This window comes from Anopheles gambiae, chromosome 2 (assembly GCF_943734735.2).
Source record: "Anopheles gambiae chromosome 2, idAnoGambNW_F1_1, whole genome shotgun sequence".
NCBI classification, from domain to species: Eukaryota; Metazoa; Arthropoda; class Insecta; order Diptera; family Culicidae; genus Anopheles; species Anopheles gambiae.
Genome location: NC_064601.1, coordinates 2,205,001 through 2,227,151, shown reverse-complemented (window position 1 = coordinate 2,227,151; position 22,151 = coordinate 2,205,001). Strand labels below are relative to the sequence as shown.

General features: G+C 50.5%; 2 protein-coding genes across 21 annotated transcripts in view; one reads left to right on the top strand and one right to left on the bottom strand.

The window, feature by feature from the left end:
• Positions 1–22,151, bottom strand: part of LOC1281897 (G protein-activated inward rectifier potassium channel 3) — a 75,096-nt gene that overhangs the window by 32,430 nt on the left and 20,515 nt on the right. For 2 of the 9 annotated variants that reach the window (XM_061651908.1, XM_321870.6), the window contains exon 1: positions 16,588–16,868. The exons of 3 other annotated variants lie outside the window; for them this stretch is intronic. In XM_061651908.1, the coding sequence (XP_061507892.1) occupies positions 16,588–16,772 (185 nt within the window). In that variant the 5' untranslated portion in view covers positions 16,773–16,868. Of the gene's footprint in view, positions 1–12,303; positions 14,109–14,165; positions 14,442–16,587; positions 16,869–22,151 lie in introns of those variants that run through there. 4 more of the 9 variants (XM_061651910.1, XM_061651911.1, XM_061651907.1 and 1 more) reach the window with 3 other exon arrangements.
• Positions 1–22,151, top strand: part of LOC1281899 (serine/threonine-protein phosphatase 2B catalytic subunit 3) — a 52,985-nt gene that overhangs the window by 26,621 nt on the left and 4,213 nt on the right. Inside the window, exon 1 of one of the 12 annotated variants that reach the window (XM_321872.6) lies at positions 19,469–20,142. The exons of the other annotated variants lie outside the window; for them this stretch is intronic. The gene's annotated coding sequence lies outside the window, so the exon portion shown is untranslated. Of the gene's footprint in view, positions 1–19,468; positions 20,143–22,151 lie in introns of those variants that run through there. 12 annotated transcript variants of the gene reach the window in all.

The following is a 22,151-nucleotide window of genomic DNA, read 5'->3' as shown; positions in this document are numbered from 1 at the left end:
TTTTGTTGCCAATTGTTCAGCGGGAACGTCAGATAAAACGGCTAATGAATTCGAACACCATTTTCGAAAAGTAAAACCGCCTCTCTGCGCCAGTGCACTCAATTCCTCACGTAGCTGTATAGCTCCATCAACACTATTTGACCCAGCAATAAGGTCATCCATGTACAGTTGTTTTTTCAGCGTATCCTTGGCAGTAGGAAACGCGTCACCCTCATCTTCAGCCAACTGCTGAAGTGTTCTTGTAGCTAAGAAAGATGAAGGAGCCAAACCGTATGTTACTGTCCGCAACTCATACGCCTGAATGGGCTGGTTATCGTCAAACCTCCACCATATTCTCTGTAACGGTCGATCCTCCGGATGCACAAGTACCTGACGATACATTTTTTCCAAGTCCGCAACTAGCGCGACCTGAAATTTACGAAAACGGATTATTAAGCTCAAAAGATCATCTTGGATGACTGGTCCAACCAATAGCGCATCATTCAGAGAGTGTCCTGTGCTAGTTGGTGCTGACCCATCAAATACCACTCTCATTTTAGTCGTGGAACTTGTCTCCTTAAACACAGGGTGATGTGGAAGGTAGCAGCAGGTTGCTGCATCCAGGTTGTCAGGCGACACAGGAACCATATGACCGAGTTGTATGTACTCCAACATAAACTCATTGTACTGCTGACGAAGTTGTGAGTTAGCAAATAACTTACGTTCTAATCCAGCAAACCTCTTAAGTGATGTCGTTTCTGATTTTCCAATCATGGTAGAATGTTGCTGATGTTTAGGCAGTTTCACGATATATCTGCCTGTTTCGTCTCGTGATACCGTTTGCTCATAATAAGCTTCGCATCTCTGCTCATCCGCCGAGAAATGCGAAACATGCAGCTCTTCGATCTTCCAAAACCGCTCAAGTTGATCGCTAATGTTTTCCGACGATAACATAACATGACACTGAGCTGCTTCTTGCTGAATTATAGCTTCTTCTCGGAGCACTTCACCTGTTACCACCCAACCGAACACTGTTTCAACTAACAATGGACCATGTTCACTAAGTTTGAGCCGGCCTTCCCTCAGAAACGTGTAGAAATGCGATGCACCGATTAGCATATCCACTCGTCCAGACTGATGGAATTCTGGGTCTGCGAGCGCCAACCCAGCAGGTAATTTCCAACATGATGTGGAGAAAGATGTGGCTGGAGTGTTTGCTGTTACCTTGCTCAAAACCAAGAAATTTAGTTTCAGAGCAAATTCACTAAATCTGGAACGGATTTCCACCTTCATTTCACATGACGCCTGAGTCGTCGTTCCATCCACACCTGTAATGGGTACATGGGTACGCATACGCGGCAAGCACAAAAGCTGACTCAATCGCTCACTTATCGCATTGGGCTGCGCACCGTTATCCAACAACGCACGTACTGGATGTTGCGTACCATTTGCGTCAACTACAAACAACACCACCGTTGTCAGCATAACATTAGAATATGAGCTTCGGTCAGTAGAGTTGCACTGCATTGGAATATTAGCAAGCACCATCGTACTAACAGAACCCACCGAATCATCTGCTATTACACTATCGCTTCGTTCAGCATGCAGCAAGGTATGATGCCGTTTGCCACACGTTTGACACCCATACCTTGACGTACAACTGGTTACAAAATGGCTGCCCTGCAAGCAATTCCAACACAATTTGTGCTGCCTCACAACTTGCTGGCGCTTCTTTGCATCGAATTCATTGAAACGCCGACAATTCACTATTGTATGCCCCTGCTTTCCACACACAACACACATATCCACTTTTTTCTCGGCCGCTGCAGCAGTGTTCACACTCACTTTTACACGCGGTTGTCGCTTACTCGTTTCACCCGTATCGTTAGCAAGCGTTTCCAACAAACGCACACGCTTACGCAGAAACTCAACCATGTCACTGTATGTGTAACTTTTATCCGCTTGTGCTTCTTCCCACGCCGCAAGAGAAGCACTATCCAATTTCTCACTAAGAAGCTCAACAAGGAATGAGCTAAGATGTTTTATTGGTTCACCGAGTTGTTCTAACACCAATGTGTGTCGCTGGAAATCATCTACAGTGCGTCGCAATAAATCTAGATTGCTATTGATAATCTTCGGTAGCCTCAAAATGGCTTGGATATGACGTTTCTTAAGCAAATGTTTATTGCCATAGCGGTCTACCAACATTTGCCATGCAATTTTGTAATTCTCATCTGTAGTGAGAATTGGCTCAATTAGTCGTGCTGCCTCACCTTTGAGCGCAGCTTTCAAATAATGTAGCTTTTGCACACCAGAAAGCTCATCTGATTTATCAATCAGGGACACAAACGTGTCATGAAATGGTAACCAATCATTAAAATCACCTCCAAACTCAGGCAATTGTATTACTGGTAATTTCATTTGGGACACAATGGGTACCGGTTTAACGTCGCTGACTATTGGATTAGACGATGGCTTCAGCCGTAGCAGATTGGATCTAACACTCATGTATAGCTCCTCCATTTCTGCACGCGTCTTTTCATTTTCAGCGTTGTCTCCCTCAAGGGTTAGCTTGTCTAACTCTTCTTGAACTTCTTCAAAACCATACCACACTTTCTCGAGCCTCTCGAGCCTTGTGGTCACCTCATGAATCTTGTCCACAGTGTACGTTTGTACGAATAAATCGATTCGCCGCATCGAATCTATAATGTTTTTTCTTTTTTGCTCTTTGCCACGAATTTTGTCTTCTCGCGCCGTCGCCATTGTTACACTTGCGTTAAACACACTGTTTAATACGTTGCACACGCGCACACGCACACAAAATCCTAGCCAGCTCCAAGCACACACTCACACGCACACAGCAAAGAACAAGCGAGAACTTTTGCACTAATTATGATTACCACAGTTGAACCGATAATCAGGCACTTATCCTGGTCACTTGCACCAAAATGTTCCGTGAAAGTCCCTACGTTGTGATATTTTTACTTTTTTTTTACACGAAATAATCAGTCGGTTGTTCTTTGTTGGCAAGTAAGTTCACTTCTTTATTCACACACCATTTTATGCGTGCTTCGCTTTTCTTCGGCTCGTGACAAGTGCCACAAAAAGGCGGTTCCCCTTTCACAGCGGTAGCTCCCTAGACCCACAAGAATGACAAAACGTCAGCTGCCATAATCCGGCACTGTGGTAGAACCGCAGGTCATTTGAGATCGAACAGTGACGTTCGTTCGATTCGTTAGGCTAATCATGGAAGAAACCCCCCATTCCCTATCTGCAACTAACTATGAAGGAAAAGTTACACCACAATGCATTTCGCTCTTATCGGAAGCTTCCACGAAATTGACTTTATTATGCCCGTCCTCCTCCATCTCCTGAAGGATGCTGAGTAAACACACAGCACACACACACACACATATACACTTGCACAAACGAACGCTCATGAACATAATTTTCTTTCGAGATGTTTCCACCGCCGCTTATTGCATCAAATCGATCGACAAACGGGGAAATCAACCAAACAACCGACGTGAAAGAATGGTTTCGCTGTCGCGAGCATGCAAATATTATGCTGCTTCCCTTTTGCTCTCTCTCTCTCTCTCACTCTCTCTCACTCTCTCTCTCGCTCTCTCTCGCTCTCTCTCTCTCGCTCTTAGCATTCCTGCACCAGAAGAAAAATTGAATAAGAAAAAAGTTTACTGGTTGCGAATAAAAGAGCCACCAGGGGATATTTGGGAAATGTGTTCCGTTTGCGCTTTTCCTCTACCCCCCCCCCCCCCCCCCCCCCCCCAAAAAAAAGGTACAAGTCAAAGTTTTACTTTACCCGTTGAATGCCAAATTCCATGATTTTCTTTTGCCAGTTTCATCAGAACCAAAGTCCAACGCCTTCGCTGAAGCTCGTTAAGAGATCAAGCAAGAAAGATACTGTGTGTGTGTGTGTGTGTGTGTGTGTGTGTGTGTGTGTGTGTGTGTGTGTGTGTGTGTGTGTGTGTGTGTGTGTGTGTGTGTGTGTGTGTGTAATAGGCGTTCGTTTTTTACTCTCTCACTTTTTCCGCCCCATTGCCCCATAGCTTCCCGTTTTGCACCTGCTTCCCCCGCTCACTGCAACTGAATATTTGACTTCATTACGCTCACGGTCACACAAATCAGCAACGCTGCAAAGATACGCCGAACTCTCACATGTGATACTGTCGTTTTGCGCAAAGGTAAAGGTAAACGTATGCTGTTTCTCCGAAGCCATAAACTGCTTCATCTTGCACACCGGCTGCCGATAACCTTTTGTGTCAACGGCAAGCTAGAAAAGCGAAAGGCCACACACACACACACACAACCACATTTTATCAAAAAAACCGACTGCTCCGACGGGCTCGACACACAAAAAATGATGCTCGACTTGGCGGCGAGCGAAACGGGCGTGTGGGTGTGCGAAACACGCGTTGTGACGGCAGCACGCCAAAGCAACATCACGCATACACCTGCCCATTCGTCTAATTTCTTCCGCTCGTTCTCGCAGTCCCCACTACGCCCTCGGCATTCAGCAAACATCGCTCCCCCCTCCGTTCGGGAGATGCCGGTCCACTGGGCGGAATCGGTCCGGAGATATGTTTGCTTTTAATAATTAATTATACACAAACCATAAACCTATCTACCCGGCCTGTCGCCCGGCCACCCGCCCGATGGTTGACTTCGGCTCTCCAGTGGAAATTCTTCTGGGCACGGGACGGACACGGGGTCGCGGAAGGTGCGGATTGAGGCCAGATCATAGATCTTCTCCCAGCGAGTTAAAGATCTATCCATGCCGAGGTGATACTGTGTGTTTGTGCGTGTTTATGAAAGCTGGAAATAACAAGTAGAAGGAAGGGAAATCTTTCTCTGCAACCGCTCATTCAACGCCCCCGGGTGCCCGGAAGCGCAAAATGTCTTAAGATCGGAAAGTGCCGATAATGGCACGTGAAGATGAAAGGCACACGACAAAACAACCATGAGACCGAGAGAAAGGGAGAATGAGAAAGCTTCTTGCTTTTCCCTTGGTAGCCAGCGGTAGCAAGTGCGAGTGACACTGACACTGGGCGACCACCTTCCATTGTACGAGGGCCCGTCCAAATTACATTAATTTTGACAGTCTTTCGGCGTAAAATAAACAAACCCCAAACAACTGGTGGCAAGGGTGGGTCGTCCGGCGGGTCCCTTGCTAAATGGTAAATTGCTTTATAATCTGCCCGCTCTCTTTACTTTGCTCGTGCCCTGCACAGGGGGTAGTAGCTTGTGGAACCTCTGCCTCCCCCCCACAAAAAGCACAAAAGAAGTTGCACCGAAGATAACGCCCGGCCACCAGATGAATGGGCGTGTGTAGTACGGATGTTTTCTTTTGCTCCTCGGGGCCCATTCATTCCGCAGCCCATGCAAACAAACCTTTTCGCCATTTTGCCCGCTTTCTTCGCTAGATCACGATCTCAATGTGGCGATACGTTGTAATGGTTTCCCTTTGACTCTCGCTGGCGCTTTTCATGGAAACAGATGGATTCCAGTTTAATATCCATTACACTGTATAACCTTTGGCCTGAAAGCCCCACAGTATGGTACACGTAGGTATACCCGCTCTCTCTCTCCTTTTATCTCTCTCTTCCGCTTTTGACGGCTTATCACTTGTCAAATTTCGAAAATTCAACTCACAAAACTCATCCCCCGGGGACGCATCGTTCCGCAGCGAGAGCAACCAATGGCAAAGAGGAGTAGGGAGAATTTCACGAGCTCGGAAGTAACCTTCACAGAAGTATGTTTTCCCTCTTTCCTAAACCTCCCTCTCTTCTAAACGGATCATTTGCCTAGAATTCCATCATCAAGGTGGCAAGGCAGCTTCGGCAAAGCTCTCGTCAAAGCATTCCCGTACAAAACGGAAGGAAGGAGCAGTCGTTCAGCTGCACACAAGAAAGCGGAGCCACCCGCAATGATGTTTTGTATCGATCGCTCTGCCCGTCCCACTCTTTTTGCACACCATCAGCGAAAAGTGAACGCCCTCCCCGCAACGCTACCACAGCGTCCTCCTGCTTGCCCCGCTTGAGATGGAATAATCATACACAGAATCTATCATCACGAGCACCCCAGAGAGGCACCAGCCTTAGAACAAAAACGCAAGTGAATCAAAAACTCTCCACATTTATCTAGCAGCAGAGTGTGTTGTTTCGTCGCTCCGCCGCTTCGCTCGCTTTCGATTCTGGGTCGTGTTTCGTTTGCTAGGGGTTTGATGGGATCTGCCCGGGACAAGACTTAACCTACATCATCGGGCCGGATTCGGGCAGGAAACACAATACAGCACAGGCACGGCAAGAATGCGTACGGAGATTGGCGTGCGGTGGAAAAGGGAGGCAAACTCTCGCATGCTTTATTTCTTTTTCTTTGTTCCTTGAACGTTTCCCCGCTGGTTCTCGTCGTCGGTGCGCCTCCGCCTCCGCGGCGAGTTTGGAAAAAAATCTTATCTCAACAACACCAGCTTTGAAAATTCACACTCTATTCCGGCGCTGGTGGGTGCTGGGTGGTGTGATCGATGACAATCTTCAATATGTTACCTGTGTATTGTACGACGAATACACACCATCAAATCTTGCTGACTACAGACAAAGTTGCTGCACGTATGGGTGTACTTAAAAGGCGGATGGATGGCACAAGGACGTTCGACAGAATTCGGAATTCCTTTTTATCCAGAAAAAACATCGATTTCTGCTTACTATTTTCACAGCAACAACAACAACAAAACCACTTCAGCCCTTTCAGCGGCTTGCAAGGCACGTGACGGTCCCAACAATAAAAAAAAGACTCTGCGAAATTGAATAATGCTGTTCTTTAAGCGAAACCCTCGTAACACTTAGTAAAGTCGAAGAAAAGTTTTCGCCCCTGCCCCCGAGAGGGAGGGAGGATGAAGATTGCGAATAAATACTAACTTCGTTTGTAAACTCGCGCTCGGTTTACCCACTGCTGGAATGGAAAATGTCACAGGATGTGAATATTTCCACTGCCCACCATCGTTTTCCTTCTTCCTCCTCTCGGCTCCATTTTGTTCGCTCTAGCGCGCACACAAAGACCTATCAATCATTGTTCCACCACTATGGCATGGCTAAGGAACAACCAAAAAAAGCTCGGGACATATAATAGTCTAATCCTAGTCTTATCCAAATTACCCTAGCAAAAATCTATTTCGCTAATGCTTGATCGGATAAAAACTTGCCCATACCCTCTGCCCACCCATCCCTGGTTGCCCTATTTTCCGCCCAGAAGTAGGAGAAGAGGCGGGGTTTGACTGTTCGTGCCTACCGAAACTTTCCCTTTGGGGGGCAAAAAGATAGAGCAGATAAGAAAGAGGCTTAACTTAACCTCAATCCCAACGGCCGGCAGATGGGAGCGGGAAGGCATCGTGATGGCTTCATAAATTTTCCCAAGCTCCCGCGGCCCGCCGTGCCGGCCGAAAATCAGGGTCAGCAGCAAACAGTGGTGACTTTGGAGACCGCCGCCCTTTGCGAGTTTTCCGAGAGCCATTACCGAATAAATGTCACCCCGAGTGCCTCCAAGACGACGCATTCCAAGAAGTGGAAATAAAACCAACCCATTTTTAAGCCACATAAAATAGACACACAAAAACACGCCGACCGCTCACCGACCCGTCGGGGGATGGAGCGAAGCAGGGGACACAGCCGCCGATAACGCTCTTCTTTCGGTTCGCTCGTTTTCCTTTGCGTCTTTGCGAGTTTTTCAAGCACCCACCCACCCGCGATACGGCCAGCGAGCACGACCGAGTTTATGCAAATATTCGCTTCAACCCACTATAAAACAACACAACTCCAAACTTTGCAGCACCGATTTCTTCCAACTTGCTGAACAGTAAAACACGCCGGCTAATCAAAACAAATCAAATGCATAAAGCTAGCAAACAAAACGGAGCGCGGGCAACGAGCGGGGCAAGAACAACACACACACACACACACACACACACACACACACACACACACAGCACAGCCGAGGCGCAGGCAAAACACACGCCATCCTTTGTGAGCTGATTTCCATCTGCGCGCGAGAGCTTGATTGTCCTTTCGGGAAAAAAAAGCGGGCCATTGGTATTCAAAGCCCGGGCCAGCAGTAAACGATGGCGTCCGCTTCCCGATGCGTGCAGGGTTAACGGGGTGTAGTTAACATAAAATGAAAAGACGGAACGTTTTCTTTTGCGCAGCTGCTTCTTGCTGCAAGCAGTCTTACACAAAAAAAGATGAAGGGCGAAACCGTCCCCACGATGAAGGGCGAAACCGACGCTCAGCGTAATGCTGCCTTTCGGAGTCGGACCTTTCGCAGAGATTATTTCCACCGAGTGGGTGTGGCCACTTCCAGCCCGGAACGTGGCTGATTAAATGTCCCACGCGCAAAACGTGCACGCCAAAGGCAGGCAGCAACGCCGACGCGAAATAAAAAAGACCTGTCTCGATAAATATTTCCCTTACAAATCAATTCACTACGGGGTCCACACTCGATATCAAAGCCACCTCCTTCCCCCGTTAGCAGGCCATTTTTATCTTGGGTAGTTTATAGCTGCTAGCTGTCGGTTTTGGCAGCGCCGAATGCTGCGAGACAACTGTGTCAGTCCACGCACGTCCACGATCGGTTCCATCGAAAGGGAGGAGGAAAGCGAGAAAAGAGCGCGGAAATTGACGCATAACCACAATGCTCCACACACAACACACACCGTATCCGTACGCGGACCCGGAAGGAGCGCCCTCAATCACCCGATTGGACAGCCGACAGTCATGTTGAATGTTTTATTACCCACTTTTCGCCCCAGCCTCACCCCCGAGCCACTGGTGACACTTTCTTTAGCAACTTTTTGTTTGACTTCCCACGCCCGCACACAACGCGGGCCGCAGTACCACGAGCGCGTGGTGCTGCCCTTTTTCCGATTGTCAACCGCACAAATGAGCAAAGAAAATTAATCTACCTTCAACTCCCCACCCAAAACCAAATCCGACCTGACCCGGCACACGTGCGGCTGCCTTCGTGGGACGATCCTGGGGGAAGTGGGGTGGCTTGCGAGGCGACACGGTTACCCATCAATTGGTTAATTATCATGAATGTATCGCAATCAACCATATGCCACCGCCGGAACGGTTCCGGCATATTTTTACTTTACCACCGGCTAGGCGGCTCCATTTTTCACGAGCAACCAGGCGCCTCCACGTCTGTGTCTCGTGCGCCGGCACATGGAAGGAGATGAAAAATGAACCTAATCTACTGCGGAGCCTTTCACGATTCACCAGTACGGCATGCAGCATGTGTGTGTGTGTCTGTATGTATGTGTGTGCCAGTAAGAAAAACACAAATTATATACTGAATCTAACAGCCTTGAACAAAACACACCACGAGAGAGTACAGTGCAGAACATGGTACGTCTTTCTAGACGAAACTCCAGAGCAGTGTTATATTTTTCTACAATCACACGCTCTTTATAGCACTACACTATACACGCGGCTGATATACCATTTGCCATCCCTCGAAGCGATGACTTTCCCTCGTGCGGTTTTGTGCATTTGCTGCCCACAATTCACTAGGCCCACACGCCGTTCTGGAACGAATCACAATTGCCTAGCGCAAAAAAATACATAGCTAAAATAACCAGCACACAGCACACAAGACGCAAGCATCGTAAAACATTATCCCATGCCACGGTCAGTGCCCGTCGGCATAGTTCTGGTTACGGTTACGGTAGAAAACCCCTTGTTCTCTTATCGGTACGCTTGTTGGCCCGAATTTTCCACCCACATGGTGCACTCCACACACACATGAAGGCGTAGGCTACACATCCCGTGCACCGTGTGAGCTTTGAACCCTTATGAAATGAACCTCCGGCGATACGCCGCGTGTGTTGCTGCGACAGTGTAGAATCCTTCCAAGCGCACCCGCTCGGAACTGAAAAGATGACATTGCGAAAGGATTCGGAGAGCAATATCCTGTTCCCAAAGCGAAGGAAAAAAAAGCGAAGCGCTTAAAACGCTGTGCATGACATTAACGTGGCGCCCGGCAGCTGTGCCACGCTGATGCAGAAGCCGGACCAATGGCGGCTGCAATATGCCGAAATAGCGCCCAGTTTCTGCCAAAGAGCACATCGAGCGACCAGTATTGGGGTTGGAATGGATATGGAGGGCGCACTTGTCGTGGCGCTTTGTCCAATGTAGGTCAATCCGCTGAAATCCAACCATAGGGGAAAAAACGAAGAAAAACAAGAACGAAGGTCATGTCCCATGCATACAGGCAAGCTCACCCGGGGGGAAGCCACGACATGAGCATGGAATAAAACCAACTAATCTTAATCCAACCTTCTTTTTCTGTCCGTTCCGCATGAGCTTCCGGTTTGCGGTCGAAATTAAGCTTCCGAAAACACGTACGAGCGCCTGATCGGGTGGACGAGTGACGAGTTTTCTCGATAGCGTGTATCTGCTACTTTCATTACAGTAATTACCCAGCGCCAACGGTACAAGCCGATAAAGAGGAAAAAGGCGAAGCGCTCAGCTCTCCTTCCGCCCTGTGGCGTTGTCCTTCGATCGGCCCTACCCAGCTTGTGCCCCGTCCAGCGATCGGAACAAGCTGATAATGAGAAAAAAGCGGAGAACATTTAAGCCGTAGCCGTGAAGCGCGCTCGCGCCCTAAAACGGACACCCGCTTATCACTCCGGCACACTCGCAGAACCTACATGGGTGCGCGCGAGCGCGTTACCGATCTTCGTCACGCAATCGCACCATGAAGAATGGCCGGCCGGCAGGCCAAAGGAAGCAAAGCACATTTCCTTGCTCTTCGGGAATCTTCTTGCCGTTGTGTGTGTGTGTGTGTGTGTATGTTTTTGTTATCGCTCTCTGGAAGGTCAAAGCAATGAAACGCATTCGGATGGGCCGGTCATTTCCCAGGAGGGCTATCGCAATCACCCGGGCAGCTTTCCCCGGAAACGATTATCAAAGTTTGACCTTCGGATGCAAAGCGAACGCTGCTGAGGAAGACGATATATTAAAGAGGAAACTATTGCTTGGAAAACAAAACCGAACCCGAACGTATTTAGCTACAAGGCAAGGCCAGCGCCAAAACGAACCAAACACACCAAACGAACGACACATACGACGGTGGGATTATTAATTCACTGCATTACTCTGCATTGCGCTGGCGAATGTTTCGAAAAAAAAATACAATAAACTTCCCCATGGCAGTCCATACATCACGACACACGCTCACAGGGCGGCACATTTGTTTAGAAAAGCGAAACGAAGTACAAAAAACCAAACACATTCCTTTTGCGCCGAAAAAAAAAATCGAAACAGAAACGCAAATAAAAACCCCTCACACCCACCTACAAAAAAAACAAGGGGAAGATGGAGAAGAACAAGGACAGGTTTTACTCCACCCGTGCCCGAGCCACAGTCACATCTGTTTGATTTGCAGCGTGTTTGTGTGTGTGTATGATTGTGTGCTTATTTTCTTTCCCTTTTTCGCTTTGCTGCTGTTGCCCCTTTGGCACTACGCCTTAACGGCCGTTTGGTGCGCCGTTTTTCATTGTTGCTACCGTTTTTTTTTTTTTTGTACCAGCTTCTGTTTCTGTTCGGCCCGAAGTAGTAAGCCAAAAGTTAAAAATATCCTCCCGTCCGTACCGCAATGACTCACGGTTTGGTACACTATTATCAACACCAACACAGCATCTGTACCTGTACCGCCACGGCACGACACAATACGGTCTTGGTCGTGACACGACCCTCCCTCTCCGTCCGTCCTCCCTGCCGCGTGGCCAATGGTCAAAGGGTGTCAATTACATCTCACGTCGCACCCCGCCCATCCCCACGCTGGTCACGAGAATTGGCCCAGCCGACGGACAATCGGTAAATGTCTAGCGTAGTTGTGTCTTCTTTTTGGTTATCACCACCCACCAGCCTCCCGCTCCTGCCCGTCTCACTTGGCAAACTCGCTTGTACCGTTGCTCATCAAAGGAAAGGAAGCGACAGAAGATGAATGAGAAAAAACCGCCAATCCACTCACATGTTCTCATCACACACACACAGACACACACGCGCGCTGGTACAGCGCACGTTGCTGCTCAAATGGACCGAAGCAAAACGGCCCCGAATGAAGAAAAAACCGTTCCATCATTCGCCACCATTTTGTCTCCCATTGGCTCGTGAAAAAAAAGAAACAATCCATCTCATTCCCAGTCCGGAGCACACAAAAAAACGGGACGAGTGGGAAAGTAAACAACCTGAGCGGTGGGAGCGAAGGGAGGGTGAAGAAAATTGGACAAAAAAGTCACAAAACACCTACTTGAGCATTTCCTCGTGCCAGTCCGGTTCCGTGGACGATGCTGCCCATTTGTCGTTGTCAATCGCTATCGATATCTGGCTGAAGCACGGTTTCAGCTTCCTCGCGGCCATGGCCATACCGTAGCCGCCGCCGCCGCCGCCACCGCTGCTGCTGCTAACGACGATTCGCCTCCACCACCGCCGTAGCTGGTCAAACATAAATAAATTTTCCCGTTCGCTCACCAACACCACCAACACTGCCGCCACGGAGCAGCACCACTTGCCTTTGCCAACGAACCAACACACACACACACAGTAGTCGAGAAAGCAAGCTCTTCCAAACGTGCAGATTTGGACACGTGTCCGGGCTGATCTTTTCTTCGTTTTGTTTGCCTTTTCTCACCCGCATTTAAAACTCCCTTTCCATTCGCCTATACACGTGTGCACCGCATTTTAAATACACATCCCGACCATCATCGGCAGCACCAGCCGGTACGCCACCTGTTTGTCTGTGCGGCAAACTTTAAACACCATTTTACCATCATCTTTCAAAGCCTCACTTAGAGGCAGTACACGTCTTGGAGGTGTAAATTGCATCCACGATGGAAAACTGCCGCAAGCGAGAAGAAGCGGGACACTTTCTTTACAATTCCACCCACTCGGCAACGGGGCAGGTTTGAGCCGTGTCGTTTTACACCATCACCACCACCCCCGCCGGGGCCCTTTGAGTTGACACAATGGCAAGGTGCGAGAATGGACAGAGGGCGAACGCGAACGCGCCCAGAAGGCTAATGATGTTGTCGCTTTCAATTTTCGATTACGTTCGGTAGCGAAAAGCCCATCCGACAGCTCGTCACCCGCGTTTGTTGGCCACGTTCTACGGCAATATCAACAAACCAACCGGCCCCCGTGATGCTGGAAGATGCCCAGCGGCGCTCTTTAACCACTACGACACAACCAAGACAACTGCTGCACTGTTTCCCCCGGATCCGTAACACAGTGGCTCACATTTCGTTCAGTGGCTCGCCACACCACTCGCTGACATTTGATCCGTTGAGTGGTCGAAGCTACTAAGCACCACCGACCACAACAAGCGCCAATCCACTAACACACACACACACACAAACCCGCGGCTCCGCATTGACAGATGGAAACGTCAAACGAGCGTAGAAGCAAAACAAAGCGCTACCATTGTCCGATGTGACGCAGCCTGCTGCGATGGGACGATCTCAAGAGCGACACGATCGAGTGCTGCGACGCTACAATCCAAAACTGACAAAAGACGCTTAGCGAACCCGTCCCGAAACATTGCCGATCGATCGCAACACACTGCGACAACAGTTCAGGAGTGTCAATTGGTGTGTTTTTGTGTATTGTTTACACTAGTTGTGAAATGGTAGTGCATGAAAATGAGCTAAACATGCCCCAAAAACAGTCCCAACTCTAGCGCTACTTTGAATCTTTCACGCTTCAAACCACACACACACACAAACGCTCTGCTCCGAGACTCCTTTGTAACAAGTGACACTTTGTGCCTGCTTTGTTATGTCGCCACAACTCCCTTGATAGTGTGGGCAACAGCAAAAAACGCATACACACAGCCGAAAGGAAGCGCAAATCGCCGCGGATGCGGATGTGTGGGTGTCTTTTAATTGTACGATAAAAATAACATACAGCTGCGCCATCTACGGCGTTACACACTAACACACACCCCGCTGTTGCAGCTTCGGTTCGCATTGTTGGACCTTTTTTATTCGGCGACATCCAAACCTACACAGGACTTGTGGTGTGCGTGTGTGTTTCAGTGCGGCTCGAAAATTCAACGCTCGTCGAGGGTTCATGGCGTCACCGTTAAAATTAAAACCATCATCCTAACCAGCTCACCTTACACTGAACCAGGTACCCTTCATGTTCCTTCTGCTGCACCGAATGTCCTCCGTCGCTCCGCTGCTGCTGGCTGCCCCTGGCGTGCACCGTGCCCTTTTTTGCGGCCTCTCTCTTTCTCTCTGTTCACACACTGCAAAGCATCGCTTATTAGCGCCCGCACTGTCGCACTGTCGATAGCGCAGCGCCACCGCTGCGTAGACCCTAGGCTAGGGCACTCAGCAAACGGCTTTTGTCACCGCACCACCGGCCCCGAGCACACCGACCTCAATAATTGAGCTATCAATATTCAATCTCAGTGCGCTCGCCCGCACAGTGCGTGGGTCGCTCAGTGGCAGAGCAGACGACACGCAGAGGTCTCGCCTTACTCTCGCCGTGCGGACGATGCCGGGCCGCGCAGGAAGCCTGTTCCCCTCTCCCCATGTGCTTCGCCCAATCACGCATGCTAACGCAGACTTTTGCCGCATGAACCTTGCACACACAATACACTCACACAGCAGCAGGATTGTGTGTGCGTCCCGAGCGCCGAGGTCGTCGGATCCCCCCGTCGGTCGTGTTATATCCCGCGTGTTCCCTTATTCCCGCGACCCAGCACCCAGCAAGTGGAAAATTAAATCGTTGAATATTTTAGTACATGCACATTCGCGCGCATACCGAGCTGGCACGATACTTTGCTTCCTCGCCTCCTCTTCCGCCAGCTTCCCCGCGGGGCAACGGTTCGTCACGTCTTCAGCTCTCATCGCTCGGAAGAGAAGCCACCGGAATAATAACAATTCTGACATCATTTTGGGGCTCGTTGGTGCTGCTGCTGACAGATTCGGTGTCATAGCCACAAAAAATGGGAAGGCAAACATCCCGACAGGGCTTCCAGGGCTGGCGAGAGCCACGCAACGGCACCGGGACGAACAAAACACCGAACCGATTCGACGCTCTGAATCGCGTCTCATCAAACAGGTGCTTTCCAGTGGTGCTGCGAGCAGTTTTCCACCGTGTGATCCGTCAATTATAAAAGCGGCACAAGAGGGAACACCACCAACCTACCCACCCGTCCGCTGGGCGACTCCTGCGTCTATCGATTATAGTTGAGCCTTCCGCTGCTGTGTACGCCGGATGGGCAGGAAATAGCACCACTCACACCAGCCCGAGAGCTGCTGCCGTTGCTGCTACTGAAGTACGGGATGAGCTCCTTTGTCCTGTTTCGCGCTCGTTCCGCGGAAGCGACTTCACTGCTGGCTCGTTGACGACGAGCATTCATGAATAAAATATCAACTTCCGCGGTTGGTGCTCGTTCAGCTTCGACCCGAAACTGCCCCGAAACCAGAACGCCTGTGTTGAGGGGTCGTTTTGTCGTTTTTTGACGTTTTCCATAAATCAACAATACACACACACCGCGCGGACATTCCGCGAACGCAGCGTGCGCGTGCTTTTCCAATTAACCGCGCTTGGCGGGGGGAGGACGGCGCTATTGTCTCTGCAGCAGGACAGGACGCGGTCATAACCTCAAACAAATCATCAACCGCGTTCCGCGTGTGATTAGCATTTTTGGCCACTGTGAGTTGTTGTTCGCGATTTACAATGATTCTTCGGACAGGCGGACAATCCTCTGCCATCCTGATTTGCTTGCGTAGTGCAAACAATCTGACAGTGGGAATTTGCGACGCGAATTTTTGCACTCAAACAATGCCTCACAATCCCCCAGGATAGCCGAAAATCTTTAATTAGTCTGTGCAAAAGTTGAGTTTTCTTCACGTTTTTCAGCATCGATTTTCCCCTCCGCACTATCGCGCAATTATTTCGGCGCAAAGCAATTGTAAGCACCACTTCCGCTCCAATTAAACAATCGCGCACGGTGCTAAAACGCTTGCCAGCCGAGCCAACAATTTGCGGCAAAACAACAAGTTCAATTAACGAACCGATATACCCCCCTCACCGCACAACCACGGCAATAAACTTAAGCAACTAATCGCCGCACCAAACACGAACAACAGGGACAACTGCTTCTATCAATTCGTGGTTCTCCGATCGTACGTTGTAAACTTACTTCTTGGCCCCGAAAATCCTTCCCCCGCCCGACCGAAGGACTGCAGCTGTTCGGCAGGAGGGGAAACTTTCACCCTGGGCGAGGGTTGCGGGACGGATGAAAAGTTTTAATTAATTCCATAATTCACTCCACCAAAGCATCTGCGATTCCGTGCGACCACTTACCGGCTGGTTGGGTGGCATCTTCCCTGCGGAATGCAATGTGCAGCAGCAACGGTTGGACAACGGTTTCCAATAAAATAGCTTCAATTTATAGCGCATGTTTTCGTGGGAAGGGGGGAGGGGGGGTGGGGTTTAGCTTTTCATCCCAATTGTTATGGGTGAATTCAAAAGAATATCATTCAAATCAAGTACCAGCACGAAACTAATTATATAAGCTTACGAATTTGTGTTCCAATTCCAATGCACCTCCAAGCGAATCTTCTGCCGATGTTCCGTACCAAAAGCCGTGCCATTCTCGGTAATACATTGGGAGGGGTGGGGGAGGGGGAGATTTACATTCATCACCACCTCTTCCTCCGGCGGGGGGGGGGGTGTTCTCCGTAATAGCATCTCCCCCCTTCCCATCCCAATTGACTCGGAAACCAATTAATTGTCCACGGACCTATGTACATTCCGCAAATTATGTCAACAAACACCGGCTGGGTCGTCGTGCTGTCTTACCTGCGGATGGAGAGACGGAAAAAGAGAGAGAGAGAGAAGATACTATTTAGAGAGCACACATAAACATACAACCGTCGGCGGGTCGGCAATGGAGAGGGCGCACAACAACAGCGGGCAAGCAGAAAATGGAGAAAATGGTTACAAAATTATCTCGTTATCAGGAGGGGAGGCGGCACCCGGCTGTGCGGCACATTCTTAGCAGGGCGGGCAGGCATATAATTAGTGTGGTAATTTTCTTTTAAACGACACCAACACCGGTAGCAGTTGGTAGTGGCGGGGATGCCAACCCCTTCAGTTCGCCACACTGCGGGCAGCCGTTGTTTGACGACGTAAAGAGAGACGTTTTGGGCCACCGTCGTTGTCGTCGTCGTCGTCGTCGTCGTTTGCCTTTCCAAACTCGTTTTTCGGTCCGGTAAGGTCAGTGGACCGGCGGTGTGGTGAGGCTGCGGTTTACTACACGCCACGAAAACCCACCACCCAAATGATAGAGCAAGGGGCGAAAGGGTGCTGCAACTACTATCGTTGCTTTTCTCTTGCTCGCGGCCGCCATCCCCCTCTTGTTTACAGAGGCTGTGACACGGCTGTGTCGCGCAGTGTATATTGTAAACATTCTTCTGACACCCACCCACCCACACACACACACACACATCATGACGGCGAGTGGCTTGAGCCGCCTAATGACACACATTATTTACCGCGAGGCAAAGCAATCGTAAAATAATGAACATTTTGTTACAATTTCCAGCTGCGAGAGGGCTGGCGCGGTGCGAGTTTATCTAATTCATTGCGCACCGGCCCCGGCTTATGACAGCACGCTTAACACCTACCCAAAGCAAAGCCCCGGGGGCGTATATAAATTAAAATTAAAATTATGTGTAAATAATGCCCTTCGCGAAATATGGTGGCTAAATATGAGATCGCCGAGATCGTGTAAATAATTCTACACCACTCTTCCCCCCGCGGAGGGTGCAGCCTTTCCCCTCCGCCTCCGTCACTTCGCTTCGTCACATCAAATCACATCCCATCCGCCAGCCACAAAACGATGCGCCCGAGATCGAGACGTGTTTATCATGCCAATTCTCAAAGTAACACATTTCGGTGTGTTTTTGACACATCAATTTTGGTGTGTTTTTTTTTTTTTTTTGCTTCTTTTTCATCCACTGCAGTCCTCCTCCTCGCATCGCATTTTCCGCGGGGAACGGAGATCAATTGCTTTTTCAGCGAGCGGTAGAGGGAAGGGAGTAGCATGATGGCGAAGGACACGATACCGCGAATGAAGGAAACGAATTACCCATTGGCGGTGGTGGTGGTGATGGTGGTGGTGGCGACGGGTGCACATAATGCTGCGCTAGTGGGCAGATTTAATTTTAGATCTGTGTTGCTCTCGCGGGCCTCGGACCCGGCCACCATCACTGAAGCTGACCCGGCCCCGGCAAAATCGGTCGTCTATTATTGCCACTCCTGCGCCCTCCCCCACCAGCAACCCCAATGGCATGTCCGGCCCTTTACCGTCCGGCCGGACGCCGAACCATGACGAATTAATTACTTCATTAAAATCTAATTCACCCGACGCCATCGACGATCGCATGCATGTGTACGGATTCTCGCGCTTTCCTCTCGAAGGATGGCGTCTTAATCAAACGTCCACATCGACCACACACACACACACACAAAGGCTGTTTTTTTTTGGACACGCTCGTACTGGGGGAGCTCCTAATCCCAATCGACATGGATCGACACGAATCAATCGCAGCCTTCTTCAGCACTTTCGACGTCTTCTGCCCTATCGTTGTCACCTTGACGACGCTGTCAGCTGTGCACACGACCGGCACCATCGAAGTGATGGAATAATTGACACCCAACAATCGCGAGATCGTCTCCCCGTCGTCAGCGTCCTAGATTAAAAGGCAAAAAGGCACATAATACCACAGCCCCACCGCATCGGTACCTCTCCCCCTTCGATCAACACTCTCTGGTGTGTTCGAACAAGTCATCGATCGATCAACCGATCCGATCGGTCGGTCGCGTGAGCTTCACGTTGGCTCTGGGGTCTGGCCTGGTAAGTGGGACCCCTCCCCGCACCGCCGAATAATTAAACGGCAAATCACGCACACGATGCAACGATGCGATCGTTCGCTAAATTCAGGCCAACGAGCGGATGCGGGGCAGCCATGGGATCGGTAAGGGCGCTCGCTCGGGCAAGGTGTGCGTGAGAGCGCGCTAACGCAAGAGCACGGGAGCATGATCATCTCATTAGGGCTCTCTCATGCGGTCCTGCTCGCTCATGCGGTCCTGCTCGCTCTGCGCTCTTTTGCAGCATCTTCGGCGGGTATGGTCCAACTCCAAAAGATGATCGCGGAGCAAATACACAGCATGGAATATCATTACCAATCCTATCATGCACTGACAACTTTACTGATAATTTCTACTCGAAATGTAACCCGAACCCGGCATTACATCCGCTTCATTCCCGCTTACAACTACTCTCACACACACAGGCTGTGCGCTCTCTCTCGCGCACGCAATGCCTCTCTCGCTCTCGTTCGCGAATCTCTCTCTCTCTCTCGGTCGCTTTCGCGTCGGCCGTGTCTCGCCAAACTGGCCGCAAAACGCTGGCTCCATCGACGCGCCAGTTATTCTCCCGTAGTGTACCGTAGCAGCTAGTAGGCCCGGGCGGTGTTGTTTCAAGCGCTCGTCGTACCTTTTTGGCGTGCATTGGCGATCTCCCCGCCGCTACTTTCGTTTTATTACCGCGTCTCTACGCAAACGTTTCGGTTACCCGTTTTGTTGTTGTGTGTGTGTGCTTGTTTTTTTTTTTTAATTCGGTCACTCGTTCGTTTTACTGTTTTCTGTGTCACACGGTTCAGTTCGCAGTTTAGCACAGTTTTTAGTTTCATCGTTGTGGCTGTTGTTTGTTTGATTGCCTCGTTTTACTACCACACACACACACACACACACTTACACGCCAACCACTTTAAAAGGCCGCTACACCAAATTACGGTGCAGCCTCATCATTCGCACGCCGCCGCGAGAGCCTTTTTTTTAGCCCCGTAACCGTATTTGGATTTTATCGTCGTGTTCGCGCCACCATCGTCATCGCCGTCATCGTTGGCACAGCACGTGTGTGTGCGCGTGTGTATTTGTGCAACTGTTTGTGTGGTCACGCGTGTCACATCCTTCGGTCATACTCGTCGCTAGTGCTTCATCGACGACCACCACCACCACCATCATCATCATCATCATCGTCGTCGTCGTGGTCGCTGGCCCCAGAAAGGTGCGTTGAGCGGTGCATATTTACATTGGGTGACAATTCACCGCCATCACGAAAGCGAGGGCTATCGTGTGCTGCACACAGACTGTTGCCCACCTGTTGCCGGCAGCAGTGTGCGGTGATGAACCTGTCTTGCTAGCTCCCCCCCCCCCCCCACCCTCCATTACTGCCCCACCGCAGACGGTCATGTCGCACGGCCATCGTCGCGCTTGCAGAGACTTATTTTTATTCCTCTTGTGCCGCTGCTTTCGGCCGCCTTTGATCGAGCCCTGTAGCTGCTGCACCCGGGTCATCCCTTTACTCTGTGTGTGTGCGTGTGTGTGTTTGTTTGTTTGTGTGCATGTGTGAAGTGGAAGAGCGAGCAGGGCCGATAATTTGCCCTGTCGCTCGTCGGCGCGAACAACTTACGCGGCTTGACCGAGGTCAGGATACGCACTGCAATGGCGAAATGTACGGCGGTGTGTGATCACCAATTCGGTACACACCGACGGGTTGTGCCCGTTTTTGCACACGATCGACAGGCCGGCAGAAGGCGTGCAAGTTGCATTAAAGCTTTCACCGAACGTCCATATTGAATCGGACGTGTGTGCATTTACATACGCGCTGCTTGTCGTCGTAGCTCCGCTGTCTATCTTTACGAACCACACACACACACACACACACACACACACACAGACACACACAGACACACACACACGTGCTGAAAAGTGTAATGGAAGACAAAAAAAGAAGAACGAGCACCCCTTTCTCTCGCAGATCATTAATCCCCGTGACGATTGTAATGCCGCGACACCGTTGGGATTTGCACGGCACCCAGGCGTTGGAGACAACAGCCCCATCTAACCACCGTTTGACCCACACCGAAGCGCAGGCCGAAAAAAGCACATGACAAACCTACCCTGCCCCCCCTCCCCCCCCCCCAAAGAACCGTGCAGTTTGTGTCCTGCAGGAAGAGGGGGGGAGTGCGGGGACCCGTGGTTACGGTTGATTGAAAGCGGAACCTAAACGACATTGACAGCGGCGTGCCGTGCGCCGTTCGTGTGCCGTGCTGTTAGCCGTGCTCCTGGCTCTGCTCAGCTGCCTCGTTTTGGTCCACAAGCAGCTCCACCACCCCCCCCCCCCCCCCCCTCCTATTACCACCACCAGTAGGCAGGAACAGTAGTAACGGCGGCATCGCGCATCGTTCGACCATATTTTATTGAACCTCCGCACCCTGCCCACGGTCGGGCGGCCCGGCCCCCGGTTACACGGTCTCCATTTTCCATCCATCAATCTTTGCGCCGCCTCTCTCTCTCTATCTCCCCTTGTCCCGCTCCCTCCCGTTTGGGTTTTCGCTTCTGTGTGTCTAGCACACGGCGCGGGGGGGGGGGGGGGGGTATAGCATTCGCATTTGACAGCCAACTAAACAATCATGCCAAAAATACGACGTTACGCCTGCCACGGCACGGCCGTTCGCTTTCCTCTTCCCTACCCTTCCCCCCCGCTACGTACAAACGCCCTGGTCCATTCCGCGCACGGTCGCCATGTTGCCGCGTCCGTGTCTGAGTGAGCGCGCGCGAGAGAGAGAGAGGGCACGATGAAGCACGCGCCAAAAAAGAAAATCCACGCACAAACAACGTTTACCGAGTTTACTCACTCGGTGTCGGCGGGCCACAACCTGTGAGGACCTCCCGTTTTTTTTTTCTGTTGGCCCCCTTACACCAACACGCAGGTCGGGCGCGATTTATGCGGTTTTGCATGTGTGACACACTGGCGGTGGTGCTGGGGATACTTGGAAGATTGGATCAAGAGCAAAAGTGATCAAGTGTGTCGATCGTCCATCCGCAGCATGTGACCAGGTGTTTAGTTGGAGAGTGGGGGGGGAGAGGGTCTTTTGGAAGCGGCAAGAGGATGGACCACAGTCGTGACAAAGTCACACAAACAGCAAGCTGGTTGGTGGCCATTTTTTGTCACACCAAGCGGGAACCTTGTCTCGTTTTTTTTTTTGGCTTGTTGGCACCTACTGCGCACCA